Source organism: Anopheles maculipalpis, chromosome 2RL (genome assembly GCF_943734695.1).
Source record: "Anopheles maculipalpis chromosome 2RL, idAnoMacuDA_375_x, whole genome shotgun sequence".
NCBI classification, from domain to species: domain Eukaryota; kingdom Metazoa; phylum Arthropoda; class Insecta; order Diptera; family Culicidae; genus Anopheles; species Anopheles maculipalpis.
This window is the reverse complement of record NC_064871.1, coordinates 9,017,049-9,032,283: the sequence shown is the minus strand read 5'-3', so window position 1 is coordinate 9,032,283 and position 15,235 is coordinate 9,017,049. Positions and strand designations below refer to the sequence as shown.

The window sequence follows — 15,235 nt, the reverse complement described above, 5'->3', positions numbered from 1 at the left end:
GGGACACTCGCGCACAGGATTTTCCCATCGGTTATTAGTGCTCGATCTATGGTAAAGTTTTCCACAAGGCAGACACGATGTAAAATATTTTCCCTCTACTAAGCACACTATTTTCAGACACTTACACGTACACACATACGAAGAAACACAATCAATCATCACGAGGACGTTTTTTTTTTTTTGGTGTGTGGCAGGAACATGAACCACCATCCCAGTGTGGGCAACTGGGTTGTCTCCTTTCTTTCTAATCCTGCAGAACAATTCTCTCTCGCATGCTCGCACTCTGTGTGTGTGTCGCGGGACCTGTGATGTTTCTGTCACCTTGCAATATTACACACTTACACACATGAACGAGCGTGCGCGCGCACACACACACACTGATGTTCCTACCTTTCCCAGCAGAGCAAACACATGCGTACGAACGTACGCATCTGCCCGTTTCTGCGACACGCACACACACACACACACACACGACTGCAAACGGTTGATGAAAAGCTGCACGAAATTTTCCCGAGAAAAATTAGCACCACCACCATATCATCCCCCCCCCCCCCCCCCCAACGAACCGTCTTGATCTACGAACGGCCAGGGAAACGAAAAAAATGACTAAAATTTTCACACGGACACACACACGCACACGCTGCTACATAAGCCCCGAAACAGGAAAAAAAGTCCCTGGGAGAATGTACGGTTTTTCCTTGGCTGGAAAAACTTAACCGATTTTTTTTCTTTCACAGCACACTTTGATTAACCATGGGGTGGAAGTTTGAGTAGCACAGGGCAGCGCATTAGCACCCGCTGCTTGCTTGGATGATGATCTACCATCGAACCGAAGACCAGCCACCGAGGGGGGTAGTAGTTACTAAGGTAGGGGTGACTTTTTCTTTGCTCCTTGAGCGAACTCAGGACTCCAGACTTAGCACGAACCGTGAAAGAAAATATACACACACGCACGCCACATATTTCCCGTACCAGTTTAACTTGACCAGGGAACGCGCAAAACCATGCCTTCCCTAGATACACTTTGCTGTCTGCTGCTGCTGTTGCTGCACGAAAACGTCGACCATCATCACGATTTTTCGCGAGAGAGCACAATCCGCGATGTGCGCGCAACGAAGACTCGCGGTTGTTTCTCGTGCGACCGTCCAGTTCGACTTCTCGAGCTGAATATGTTCCTATACAACCGTATCACACTCGTGTAACGGGGCAGTGGTCGGCACGCTAAACATTTATAGACGCCCGTCGTAATTTAAACAGTATTTGAGTGAAGTAGAGTAATTGATGGATTAAATACTAAACAAAATTATTTTGCTAAACATTCACTTCAAAGCATTTAAACTTTTGTTTGTTCAATTCAATGACGATAGCACAACAAGGATCCTGCATCAAGGATAAACAATGAAAGAATTACGAAGCGAAACACTAAGATGGTGTACTAAACATCAGCCTCTAAGTGGTTTTTAACGATGAGACGGTAGCGACCGCGCATCTCACATAACAGGGCTGGGCTGGACCGTTTCCTAGTAAAGAATATATAAACAAGTAAAGGAATCAAGAGGGATGACAGACTAACACTTCTCGAGGTAGTTACATCCAAAGAAGAATTATTCACACACAACTTAGAAAGGAGTTGTTTAAATACCATCTACAGAAAAAATACTAGAATTTTCATATTTTTGTTTAGAACTTACTGTCGCTGGATAAAGATATTTAAAAAAAATAAAAAAAATGTTAAAAAAAGATAAAAAATGTTTAAAATTTAATTTGATTAGTGGCCTTATTTTATGGTCTAATGTTCTATGGCCATATTTTCATCAGAATGGAAAAGGAAATTTATGAATCGATGTAATGGTTTATCTCATTAAAGGAATGTTTTCTCAAAATGTTCAACCTAAAAAAATTGGTCGATTCGTTGGAAACAGGCTGCACAATCTCATTTTTACGTTATGTCCAACAATAGGTGATCTTAAACTATTGTACGTCACTGTACATACAAAAATTTATTGTTTTCCAGTATGGAAACGAAAAGCCTTGATAATATTTTAAATATATTCTAAGGTTGAAGAGACAGTTTTGGCATTCTCATGGAACGATGAAGGTTTTGTTAAAGAAAATTTGGGATAATAACGTTCAAACTTTTGTAGGAAGTTAGGATCTTAGTAGTAGTACCCTGCAAGCATCTTCTTACAAAATATAATACCCGTTTGATAAATTTATTAATTAAAAATCTCCTTAAATGTTAAAATATTGCAGCTATTATCTTTATTCTTTTCAGTACAATTGGTGAGCTAATTAAGCAATTTTTAATTCAGTAAAAATCATGCAATTACTTTTTACATACTGCATTATATGGACGGTCTAGTAATATAGGACGACATCAGCGTCGGTCTGCACACGACAGGACCGCGATTTAGGTCCTATCCAGGCATTTCCCCCGTAGTGACGACAGATTAACCAACTACGTAGTATTGTTCAGTGTTTATTAGGCCACTAGCATGGCCAGCGTGAGCTTAGTCCGTAAGCCAAGAAGAAGAAGATACTTTAATATAGTCCCCACGGCCCATGAATAATGGGTTACTTACTTGCTACTTGGCTGGAATCCCACTTCGCTCATATTGTGATGAATGTTTAATTGAGGAAGATCCTACGCCACAACCTTCAGCTTTAAAGGTTGGATGTGATTTGGTTCGATGCAGCGTAAGGTACAATTATTTCAACTACAATCAATCACCTCAAAATGTGTTGTTCATCAGAACGATCTTCGTTAACACTTTCAAATCAACACATTTAGCTACACATTTGAATCTATAATAATATTAGCAAAAAGTGTTATTGTAATCTTCTTCATGTTACATTTGGTCTACTATGCAGAATAAAAAGTATAACTTATTTTCCGATAAAATCATTCCATAACTTGGTTTTGTACCGAATACTGGCGCACTGTTCGCTGTAGTCCTACCAAGCTGTTGGCAATGCCAACAAATTTTCACGCACCATATAAAACACCTTCCGTATCGTGTAAAGCATCACTGAAACACCACTTCACTTGTACTGGTTTATCATTCAGCAGTACTCCACCGCTTCATTTTTCACATTTTACACACGGTACCGAGTTTGCAAACTATTTTACCGAGCAGATTTTGCAGCACAAGATCCGACTTTCACTCGACGATCTGCTGCTGCTTCTGCAGCTGCCCGTCATGATGTATTTGTAAACAACAGCGTGCATACCATCGGAACGCTAGCTGTCAAACGATGGGCCGAGGTTGCTGCAATCAGAAAGGCGAAGGTGTGAGTTCGCAATATTTAAAAACTGTGCTTCGAAAACTGTTGCTCCGATTGTGGGATGTATTTCGAAAACAACATTCTATGTGTATCTTGTCCAAAACTCCGGCGCGTAGTTGTTTACGATTTGTTGAATTCGTGAACGACGACCGAAAAAAACGTGAATAATCCGGGCAGAAAGTCTCTCTTTCCACTAGAAAAACTGTTTGAAACACAGTTTAATCCATTGCAGCATGGAGACGATTCAGCTAAAATCGCGTGATGGTAAAACGTTCACCGTCCAACGAACCATTCTCGCCCGTTCGACTGTTTTGCAGAAGAAGCTGGATGAGTTGGAAAGTTCCAAAGCGAACGGCGACATTTTGGATGTTCCTGAAGCCGATGGGGAGAGTTTGAGCAAGCTTGTTCAGTGGATGAATCGTCAAGCGAGTTCGTCGCAAGAAGGGACCGAAAATGGCACTGCATCCCAATCGATGATTCCCAACAACCAGGAGCAGGAACAACCTGGTGGTGGCCACAAGAATGCGAAGGAGAACGGTGGCGGTGCCGCCTTCGATAAGGAATGGTTCAGCAGCATTCCACAGCTTTGTGTGCTGATTGCTGTGGCCCATCGATTGCGGCTGGTCGATTTTGTGGATGCCGCTGTTAGCTTTGTGATCGAATGGAGGGAAGGCAAACATTTGGAAGACATCCGCGAGATGATGGAGAATCAGTTCACTAGTGTGTGCGGACCGAATCAAGCTGCTGACGGAACCGGGACGGAGCGTTGAGCGGATTACTTACATTCTGTATATAGCGAATATGAAATGTAACTATTGATTTGTCAATAATAGTGAACATGTTCTGTACCATTTAATACGGTTGTTTATAGACTTATTTTCCCTAGGCAGGATTTCTCTACAATTCCAACCTTTCTTTCGGAGAATTTAATTTGTAATCAGTTTTGCACATCTTAACCGAGCATTATGCAATGATTTTCGGCATGCAAATTACACTCATAAGTAGAACATTGGCTTAAGCCATGGATCATAAAGCGTATGATAATCACGTGCGCCGGATCACGCTTGCAAACGATGCGTGTTGCTTGAGATTGATCTTGTTCGCTGATTAAACAGAGATGGCATATTTTGGGGGACACTTTTCGGTGGAAGTACAATGGAGATCTACCAGATGAACAGAAAACAAACAAAATATCTTCTTTTTTTCATTACAAAGCAACTAGTGACCCAGTTGTGCGGGTGATTGTGAACCATCCGGACAAGTGCCTTTTTTTGGAAAGTTTTAATGCAGCTACCAGCAGAAGCGTGTTTGTCGCGTTGCATAACAGATGACTCATATAACTTAACTCGTCGTGGGTGAGCATATCAATTTGTTTGTTTCGTTGAATGAGAAAAAATAGAGTCTTTCATCTCTTTGCATCACATTCACGCGACAAAAATGATCCCCATTATGCTTACCATACCACTATCAAACGGATCCGGCAGGATGGGAGCAGCAATCACGGAAGGCTTTAACAAAGGGGGTTTGCCTTCCGGTGGTACGATTCAATTATGCCGTGCACAGCTGCACGTGTCACCACTTCCATGCTCGGGAGGAAAAGGCGAGTCCCTTGTGTGTGTGGAAAAATGACTTCGTTTTTTTATGTGACTGACCACCAGCATTACTTGCACGATCAATTGAAACTCGATCATCATTAGCCGTTGTTCGTCACCCGGTACGGTGTGGTCATTCAATTAAGGGTGATTGTGGTCAGTAATGGTTATATGGATATCGAGCTGAACATAATGTAATAATTTTTAATGTTGGGTTTAGCTTGCATAGAAGGTAGTTTAGGCTGACGATTTGTAAAGGCGAAGCTCACCAGCAGATACACGGATCCCTCTGGAAGGATACTAGTCCTGTTCGATCCAGGAAAAAGTCTCCAAGTAGATCCAAGTAGATCTAACTACGTAGTAACAAACTGTGCAATAGTTCGCGATCGCTCTTTCTTTCGCGTGATCGGCTCACCATCCGTTGTCTGCCTTGAACTTTCTGGAGAACTTCTCGCAATGTCGTCAGATCAACTAGTAGTGCGGGACCGATATCCCTAAGGAAGGCTAAGTTAAAACTTCTCCCAAATCTGTAAGAAATCCTCCCAAAAGACCTACAATCTCTTCCAGGACAGTATATATCCTTTAGGCGGATGTTCTGATCTGATGATAAAGTCTTAATTTTCCTTTCCAATTTCTGCGGCATGTGACGGTCACTCATCATCGATCCTTTTATGAAAACCCCAGTCTAGAAAGGCCAGTTCCGGAAGTGTCTTTTAATGAGCTTCAAATGCCGTTCTCCAGCACCAGGATAGCCTCTTGTTATTGACGCACATGTGACACCTAACATTGGTGCATAAAATCATTAAAATGTGCTCGGAATGACTACGCCCTTATAGAAGTAGGGATAAAATCATAAAGAGGATATCACCTTTATACATTGGGTTGTGAAAAGAGTGTTGAAAACAAATTACAGACACACCTATAAAGTAAAACAAAAGACACATACGGCCTTCCTATCCAATTGGTTAGGAACATTGTTGCATCACGATGTTGTACACCATTCATCTCCAACCGGAATCGATCGGAATCGATCAATCTGAGCTCACTGAGGAGGGCTTGGATTTTTTTTCTCCCCCCTAGGGGCAATGAGCAAGTAAGGGCCATTCCCAAACCACAACCACTCCCGGTCTCATACGCAACAGGAAGCTGCCGCGAGCTCCGATGGGTTCTTTCTCTTCATCCCTTTGGTTCGCAGGAGAGCTCTGTAGCGAAATGTCTGCCCGTAGCACCACTTTCAAAGCAACTCTACCGGGACAGCGAGATTTGTAAAGAGTCCGCCAAAACAAAATCGAAACAATTGAGGCGCGCGCGCGTTGGGACAGGAAAATAATTTGCAGAAAGTTAATTTTTTGGCTCATTTACACGAAAAAAAAAACTACGCTCAAGCCGTGCTTCCATTCAAATACGATGAAAGGATGGTGGATTTCGCTAAGCCATCCGAAGTCACCCGCCAGCATAGTTTGGAGGAATTGCAGCTACTTCTTCTGGCCGGTTTATTTCACTACGAGGGTACCAAACACACAGACATTCATTAACTGGTGGCTGGTAGCGCCAGGTGGTCTGGTGGTCTGCAATGGCGAAAGGAAACGAACCGAATGAAAATTAAACCATCTCACATATGTGTCCCATTTTGTCGTAGTAAGATCACTGTCGTGTGCGACTGAAACGTTTTTGGGTTGGTGAGTTTAGTTATTTAGCGTAAAAGAGGGAAACTAAACCCTGTCGCCCGTTGTGTCTGATCGTTCGCCGCAGGCTAAACGCTTTTTATGGGTCGCATAGTTTTTGTGTATTTTTGTATTGCTTGCGAATTGGATACAACAGGTTAAAAAAAAAAAGCGTGACAATTTAAAGTATCCCCCGCCGTTAATTTCGAGGAGAAGAATGATGAAAAAAAAGTGTCACCTTACCTAACTGTAACAAATCAGTCATGGAGATGAACTAATCGCACAGCGTGTAGGCAATGAGCATGGTACGAGGCTGAGTGATGCAAGTCTCTTGGAAGGTAAAATGCATCCCAAGAACTCGTATGTGTTATATGGAAGAAAATATATAAATTATTCTCTCTCTTCTTGGCTTAACGTCCTACCGGGTCGTGCCGACCAACTAATGGTTTTGACAAGAATTTTTGATACCACATGGCAAGATAGTTAGTTCTCGCTATGTGGGAACGATCCGGATGGGATTTTAACCTCCGGTCCTGCCATATCCTGGCGGTATAGTAGTGTCCTCGGTCATAGCTTTGCCCACAGAGAACTGTTGTGGAGTTGAAGCCTTTTGATTCTTAAGAATCGATATTTTTGCATGGTGGTTCTATAGTAAGGACCGATCCATGGTTTCGCACAGCGTATGAAAATCGATGAACGACCTGAGAGAGCTCGCAGAGTTTCTTGAGGAGCAATTTTAGAATAAAAACTTGACCAATAGTCGAATTTCTCCAAAAAAAAAAAATAACTTGATTGCTTCCAACGATTAATGAAATCCAGCATCGGTATAATCTTCGAAGTAACGCTAAACGCTAGTGGGGCAGGGGAAGTGGAGGCAGAACAGGGCGTACCAAGAATGACAGTGAACCACGAGCTAGTAGAGTTATTTGGCGGTGCAGATATCCTGACGGCAGTTAAATCCCTAAGGAAATAATGGTTAGGGTACGCGACGAGGATGCCCGACCCACCAGAAAGCTCGTTTCCTGGATCGGGTGGTTTCAAATCAGTTGGAGATCAGATCAAACCCTAGACCGAGTTTCCTAAAAACGGATTGGTGACCAGGTCATGTCATCGCAACGTGCCCACCTCTGAGCAGATCAAGAAGAAAACGAGGTGTGCTAGATAATCGGAAATTCAGAGGTGCTAAATGGAGTCGTATGAAGAATTTTTGGGGACTTTTTTATCTTTAGAATTCTTGCTTTGACTGTTAGTATATACATCAATGTTTTATAGTTCGGCTCGGATGCACTATTTCATAGCTGTAGAAGCACAAGCAAGGATGAAGTGCAATGCTGAGCTTTGTGACCTGTACGATAGTCTTAATATTGTGCAACAATAGTCAGGAACCGCCAGGAATTAGCAGTAATGGGTAAATAATCACGCTGTAATGTTGAAGCCTTAAAAAAGCGATATGGGAGGTCTGTCGTCAGGAATAATGGTTATGCAGCCAGCTTCCTGTAATTACCCAATTTCTCCACAAGTCCTGCAGTTATTTGAAATTGTTTTGATTAGCCTTCTGCTCCAGTGCCTCCATCTTCATAAAGTCATTTTTAACACTTGATCGACCGAAGAAATGCACTTCCTTTCATTATGATTGGAATTTCCTATGAGCTGCCGAACGGGTAGTGCCAATCTTTTCACCATACACTTTCCACACACTTCCTCATCGCCGTCGCGATCGTTTCAACGATCGTGTTGCTCCGGAATTTTTCGAATGCATAGTGTGTGTTTGTGTGCTTGTGTGCTTGTGTGTGTGTGTGTGGGAAAAGTTCAAGGAAAAAGCATGTGGCCACAACGTGGTTCGCAAAACGCTGATCGTCGATTTCAGGCTTGGTTCGCTTCTTTGTGATTTTTTTTTCGTTGTCGTTGGTCTGTTTGTCAAACTAGGGTGTTTTATTTTCTTCCCTATCCCCACACAACTTTCGATGTGTGACGGAAAGCCGGCCAGCACCAGTCACACGCGTGCGCTCCCGGGTGTGTTTGGGGGATGTTTGTCGGTCCGTTGGCAGATCGTTAGCTCCGGCCTGACAGTTTCAAATCCCCATCCCCTCCCGACCCGCGTGTTAGCTACTCGCTGAAAATCCCATTTGATTGATACGATCTAATCAATCATCTCTGGCGATGATCTCTGTTCCACCTTCCACAACTGGCTTGTAGTTATAGACGCGAGCCAACCATTTGGTCGCGCACGAAGGAAAGTTAGCTAGCGAGACGAACGGGCCCACGATCGTTGTCGCGGGTGAGCCCTGTGTCAATTGCTGATTCCACCCATCATCATCGTCCCCGTGGTGCGTGCGAGCGGCTCGATGTCAAAAGTGAAGCCAAAAATGCAAAGTAAAACTTACCTGTAACTGGGAGCTGAAAGCACAACACAGCGCACACCACAACTAACACAGACGTTATCTTGCCAGTTACTACTTAGCAGCAACTACTGGACTGTGGCAGTAACTGGCCGTCCTCCAGGCGACCTTTCGCATCCTGCCCGAAATTGGATTTGTTGGCGGTATTTTCGTTTTCGTTCGTTGTTATTTGATAATGCTTTTAACATGTTACACGTCCGAACCATTTCACCGGAACAACAGGACCAGCAGATGGAAGTATGTGTTGTTTGACAGTGCCGAAAATTCCTTTCTGCTTTGCTTCTCAAGCCGGAGGTTGAGCTCCAGTTGATTTGATTTTATTTCTATTTCTGTTCAACGCATTGCGGCCACGTTTTGTCGTGCCGGTCGAGCGTTAAGGAAGGCGGAAGAGAGTTGTCCTGCTCGTAAACTTGCTCAGCAAATAAGCGCATCGAGCGTGATTAATGATCCGTTTAGCATTGAGAGGCCGCGTTTAATGTTATAATGCTCCGTAAGAAATTGACATCTTCAGGTGATGTTCCGTCGATGTACTGTATCAAATGGGAAGGTGTTTGAAAAAGGGGTTCCACGTGTCAAATTATCTTAAAGAAAAATATTATGCTCATTTGAATGCATATGCAGCTTAAATACAATCTGATATGATGCATGATCATCAGTGAATTTGGAGATTTCAATAGTGAAACCGTGTTGTGTCCCTCTCATTGCTACCGTTTACTTCGAAAAACGATAAAAGAAAGAGCAACACACGAGCTCGCTGGAAATGGTTATGCAAACATGTAGACGGGTGAAAACTGATTGGTACGTATTAATCATACTTTACACTTGATTGATACGTTCGTTAGGGACATTATAAAATTGTTTCCTCCATCCCGAACGGAACGGGGGTCCGAAATCCAGCTGAAATCCAGCGTTTCATAACGATCATCTGCGATAGAAACAATTTTAATTTCGTGTAACTGTTTTCGTTTTTCCGTCTCTTACTGTTGATTAGTTTTATTAGTCATCTACTGCAGCAGCACGTGTAAGCGAATATGGAATTAAACAATGGAAATTCCCTATATGTGCGAAGTTGAATTCATTTTTATGGCTTGCTAGAGGTTTTCAAAAGCTATCAAGACTCATGCAGCTCATTTGTCCCTTAATGGTCTTTTTTTTTATTCGTAAAGGGACGGCCAGGCCGTATTGATAGTGGTCTTTGTGATGTCATGAGAAAGCTATCCAACTTCTGAAATGTTAAATTTCTAAGATACCAATCCGAGCAGCTATCGAGGTACCAGGACTAGTCTAAGAGAATTGCCTTGATTTTTTTCTCTACGACCAACGCAAGACATTAATATTCTGCCAATTTTTGTTTTCAAATTTTAACTGAGGATTCGCTGTTCTTCCGCGATCTTCTATGATCTTCAGGCTCAATACAGGGGTGTAACAAGGAAGTAACCTCGGTTTACTAATGTTTGTGGTCTACTTCAACGACAACACGCGTGCACTTCCGACCGGTAGTCACGTTTAATACGCTAATGATGCGAGAATCTTATTTCCAATTCGCAGTCTAGCGGATTTTAGAAAATTCATTCCTGGTGTGCTGCAAATGGACTGGACTTATGCATTGAGAAGAGTAGTGCCATCACTCCTGCTTTAACGAAAGACATCTTGCTTTATGCCTATAATATGAACGATATTGCAGGGACCTTGGAGTTCTCCTTGACGGTAAGTTGAGCTTCTATGACCAGCCGGAGCACATCATCACCAGAGGTAATCAGCTTGTTGGCCTGCTGAAGCTTTTGGCGCAAGATCCGGGTGATCAGCGTTAGAATTCTTGTATTGATTAGATTTTTGTGATTCAAAATTAAGATACCTTTAAGACGCTTTAGCAGCGCCATGTGATCTGTCGAATTTATAAATAAATTAATAATTTAACGAATAAGGGACTTGATTCTCTTTTTTCTATTAAAATGTAAAATTTTTGACACACTTTCGAAACACGTTTGCTACGCCTAAGGACATAAGGCCGCGAAACGCAAAACATAGGCCGAGTGAGCATCAATCAAATAATCCCGACCTCTTTTATATTTTCTTCGCAGAAAGGAATAAATAAATTCATAAAAAAATACCAGCCCGCACTAACTAAATGTTTCAGCCGCGTGAGTGAAGGCGGTAACCAGCAGTAACCCTCCGGCGCTAGTTGGGGCCACACACGGGGAGGCGTAGGTGTTAAAAAGGGGTCCGGAATCCTTGACGAGCCTGTGCGTTTTTAATATGCAAGTGATGGGTATCTAGCCACGCATCTTTTGAAATCGCTTCCAGCGTTTAAATTTGGAATTGATTGCTTTTACCGTGAAGGTTTAACGGGTTGTATTCCGAAACCCCGAACAACAAGATCTGGCTGTTGTGGAGATTCCATTTTACCCCTGTGAATGTGTGTGTCTTGGGTGACTTTTTCGTGTCTGTGCCACGGTTTCGTCATAGTCATCATGTTGTCCCTCCTAAAACCGACATCTACACGACGCGTGCCCATACTTTATACGTTTAGTTAAGCTTGTTACACTAGCTTCGAACCACCAAATTGCTAACCCTCCTCCTCGCCTTCTTTCTCTCACCTGCATTTCCTTACACATTACGGGAGGTATTGCTGATGAATAAATTAAGCGTAAACTCGCGAATAATCGTTTCTTCTCCTGTCACGGCAAATCTCCACTGTCCTCATGGGTCCCATTTACACGGATTGAATAAGGAACCGCTCAGCAGCTTTCTTTCTAGCTTCACAACAAAACGCAACGCCAAAACATCAAGCCGACAAAATTGGTCGCGCATTGGGGGAATGTGCTTTCTTCCCGGTGACAGTCGCTCTCGATTGCGCAACAAATTAGAGCAAAGCGTGTGCGTGTGTGCCGCGTGCGCACTTTGGCACGAGACCCAGGCTCACCCAACGTCTTGCCAAATCATCATCGCGTAGGGACACTCCGCGAACGACGGGCACAAACTCTGGGGTTGGAAATAATTAGAGCCGCATTTAAATCGGCAAATTAAAATTCACCACTTCGCGTCCGGGCGAATTGGGACCCGAGTGACCGTGCATCCACACCGTATGCTTTCTTTCGCCATCGTTTAACCACTTGCTGGTGGTTCTGCGAGCATGATGTGTGCGGGTCGTTGTTTCGTTGTTTTCAATCACTCGTTTTTTTTTTCGCTCTCTGCCAGCCAATAATTGATGCACAGGCACACATCAGCACCGACCGTGGCAAAGGATCAAGCGGGAAGGAAAATGGTTCATTTTTGTTGACGAATTACCGGGGACTGGTCATTACGATCGCGGGACGGTCGCGTAATGCTATGTTTGTATCCAGACTTATGCGTTCCCGGCCGTATGGTGGGTTTAGGTGGTCGGGTGGGTTATGGAATAGAAGGATAAGTTACGAGGTGGTATACGGCGACCCTTGCAATAATGCTAGCCAGTGTTTGGTTTTGAGAAGGGACAGAAAAATGAAATGTTTTGAACGATTTTTCACTGCTTACCCTTAGGACAATCGCAATCCGATCATTTTTTGGAAGTAAGATGGCTAGAAGAAATTTTTTGGCAATAAAGAAAGGACGATTTTTTGTTCTCGTAACTGATGTGTTCCGATGGGGATGACCAAATCATCTCCTCAAACGAAAGAGCCTTTCACGTAAATTTTTTATGGACCTCGGCTTGGCGAACGTTCGAGGTCGTTTGCAGATTCGAAGGGACTTTACTTTCGTTCAGGTTGCCATCGCTACCTTCTTTGAGTCAGGTTTATGAGGTGCGTCCAATCCTTCCTTAGTTTTATTAGCAGGTCTTTTTTATGTTTTTATGTGTGCATTTGTATCGTGCAGTAAGGTGTACGGCATGTTTTTGTGGTCATTAAACGTACTTCAAACGGTAGGTAGAAGGTGTTTGTATAAATAAGAGAGGGATTTCTTTTTCTTTTGGCTCTATTGCCACTTCGAGAGGTCTTTGAACCTCCCATTTCGAGCTTGGTTGACTTGATTAGCAAAAGGAGTCGCTATCAACTAGATCGTGCCTATGGATAGTGCCAAGATGACTAAGGCAAGTTATGTACTTATCCTGAATAACTTATTCATATAGGCTTAACGATCTTCTAGTTCCAACTGAGGGTTATTATGACTATGGGGATACCGAAGTCCTTAGGATGGGATTTTAATAGGGCCCTGTCATGTAAAGGCTTGTGCCGTTATCGCATCGATTATCAGTGTCAGCCCCGTAAATCGTATTAAACGAATATGTAGCTTTATAATGGACTAGTGGATGGGAGCTTTAGTACAAGAACAGTAACAATCGTATTCGTAAGTTAAGATAATGTACTATTATTGATAGTCGAATTTCTCGAACCCTTTATATCATCCTCTGGCACAAAGAGTCTGACACAAAACAAGTAAACTTATGTAAGTTTCTCCTAAGCAAAATACATTCCCACGCCAAACCGAACAGAATTCCAACCACCACAAAAAGAAAACCAAGAAAAAATGGCTTCCTTCCGTCCCCTTTCGCGCGGTGACTTACTTACCTGACGTAATCCGCTTCCCGGTTTGCGCTTGATTTTGTTCTGTTTCTATTTCGCTACGCTAACGCCGGCAGTCCTCGATCATTGCGCAGCAGGCGCGACCGGTAGATTTGCCAACGGACGGGTAAAACCACTTGTAGGGGACACATTTAACCGCCTGTTACCCAACCCCACCTCTGCTACCAATAATCCCTGGTCAACCATTTTGGCGAACCCTGCGTGGAGGTATTTGCAAAATTGGTTACCGGGCGAAACTAGTAAAATGGATATCTTTCATCGCGCACACGTACAGACACGTAAGGGGTGTGTGCTTTGTGTGCTCGGCAGACAAGCAAAGCGCTAAAAAAGCGAAAAGTATCACAACGTGCCGCAACCCGAAAAGCAAAACGAAAATCGGAACAGATCGCTCTCAGTTCACTTGTGCATGCCGCCGGCGATACGATCGAATATCGTCCGGACCCTGGGCCCGCGAGATGAAGTGAAAGAAAGTGTGGACAAGCAAGCAGTGGGATGAAAACAGAGTGCGCCCGGTTGAACCGGTGCGAAACAAGTGTCCCGAAGCGAGTCACCCGTACGCGCTTGACGAACCGCGAGACAGCAGCGAAGGTGCTCCCCGATGGAGTTTGATTTGGAGCGCCGTTCGACGGAACCGGAGCAGTACAAACACACATACACACACACACACACACACTGGGGAGAAAGGTGATCTTGGTGGTGATCTTGGACGCACGAGGAAACAAACGCATTCGAAGGGATCTTGTATGATCAATGAATACGGTGCCAAGCGTATCTAGAGTCTAGAGTGGTGAGATGGGAGTAAATGAGGATTAACCCTTCATAATATTGGGATAGTCCAATAAATAAATAAGCAACTTAATGATCCTTCTATGTAAGACCGAAAACCTCTAAAACTTATTACTCAAGACGACTCTTGTTAGAGAGAAGCCATGACAGATAAAGGTCTTTATTGTGCTTAAGATTCTTATTTTTGATGCTTTCGGTTGGCCATTGGACACATAAAGTATTTAATTCTATCTTACTATTTCAGCAGGTCAAGCAACTAAAGGATTAAACTTGCTCCACTCGGCAACTAAAGAGAGCATCTCAGAGCAACGAAGCCACATCACGAAACCGGAGAAAGAGGGAGAAAGACCTTGCCACATACGGACTGATTGTTGACACTGGCCGCCCTTCTTGTTCCAAGGGCTTCCCCACATGCCACCGCTGCAGGGAAATGATCGAGCCAAACGGTGACACCGGCGACTGCACCGCGAGTAAAAGCAAAAGTATGAAAACGAAAGCAAAACGGGGAGGGCGTAAAAAAAAATGCGCACACTCTGCAGCCTCCATTCCCGAGAGAGACTCCACCAAACCACGCGGTAATGCCGGTGAACGGTGCGGTTGCGGTTTTGTGGTTTTGCGCGCGCCGGAACGGATATAAATTGCTTCTGCACCCTATCGGACTGTTTTAGTTCGGTTCCTTCGGTTGGTCGGTTAAAATCGTGCAACTAGTGCAGAACAGCGGCAGCGACCACAACAACAATCCACGTGCTTTTTTTGGTGTTTGTGTGCAAGAGACTCATTGGCTGGTGTGCAGGTTGTTTGAGTTCTGAAACTGTGTGCGGGGTGGATATGATATTGAATGGTGCGTGGTGCATGCTTTCGAATGATAAGAAAAAAACTTACGCACATTTAGAAAATACTCGTACTTGAGGCGTCAATCGGTGACAAAATTGAAGTGATCGTTGGAAGCA

At 43.6% G+C, this 15,235-nt stretch overlaps 3 protein-coding genes across 3 annotated transcripts in view; 2 read left to right on the top strand and 1 right to left on the bottom strand.

Moving 5' to 3' along the window:
• LOC126558677 (cleavage and polyadenylation specificity factor subunit 4) overlaps nt 1-15,235 on the bottom strand; it is a 500,167-nt gene that overhangs the window by 306,679 nt on the left and 178,253 nt on the right. The gene's annotated exons all lie outside the window — the stretch shown is intronic.
• Nucleotides 1-15,235, top strand: part of LOC126557508 (probable methylcrotonoyl-CoA carboxylase beta chain, mitochondrial) — a 142,554-nt gene that overhangs the window by 121,528 nt on the left and 5,791 nt on the right. The gene's annotated exons all lie outside the window — the stretch shown is intronic.
• On the top strand, nt 3,519-4,055 carry LOC126560070 (uncharacterized). Its single transcript, XM_050216232.1, has one exon. It carries the CDS (start codon nt 3,519-3,521, stop codon nt 4,053-4,055), a length of 537 nt encoding a protein of 178 aa, XP_050072189.1.

Excerpts from the sequence above, each read along its gene's own strand:
- LOC126560070 (XM_050216232.1), top strand. The coding sequence starts at position 3,519 with ATGGAGACGATTCAGCTAAAATCGCGTGATGGTAAAACGTTCACCGTC.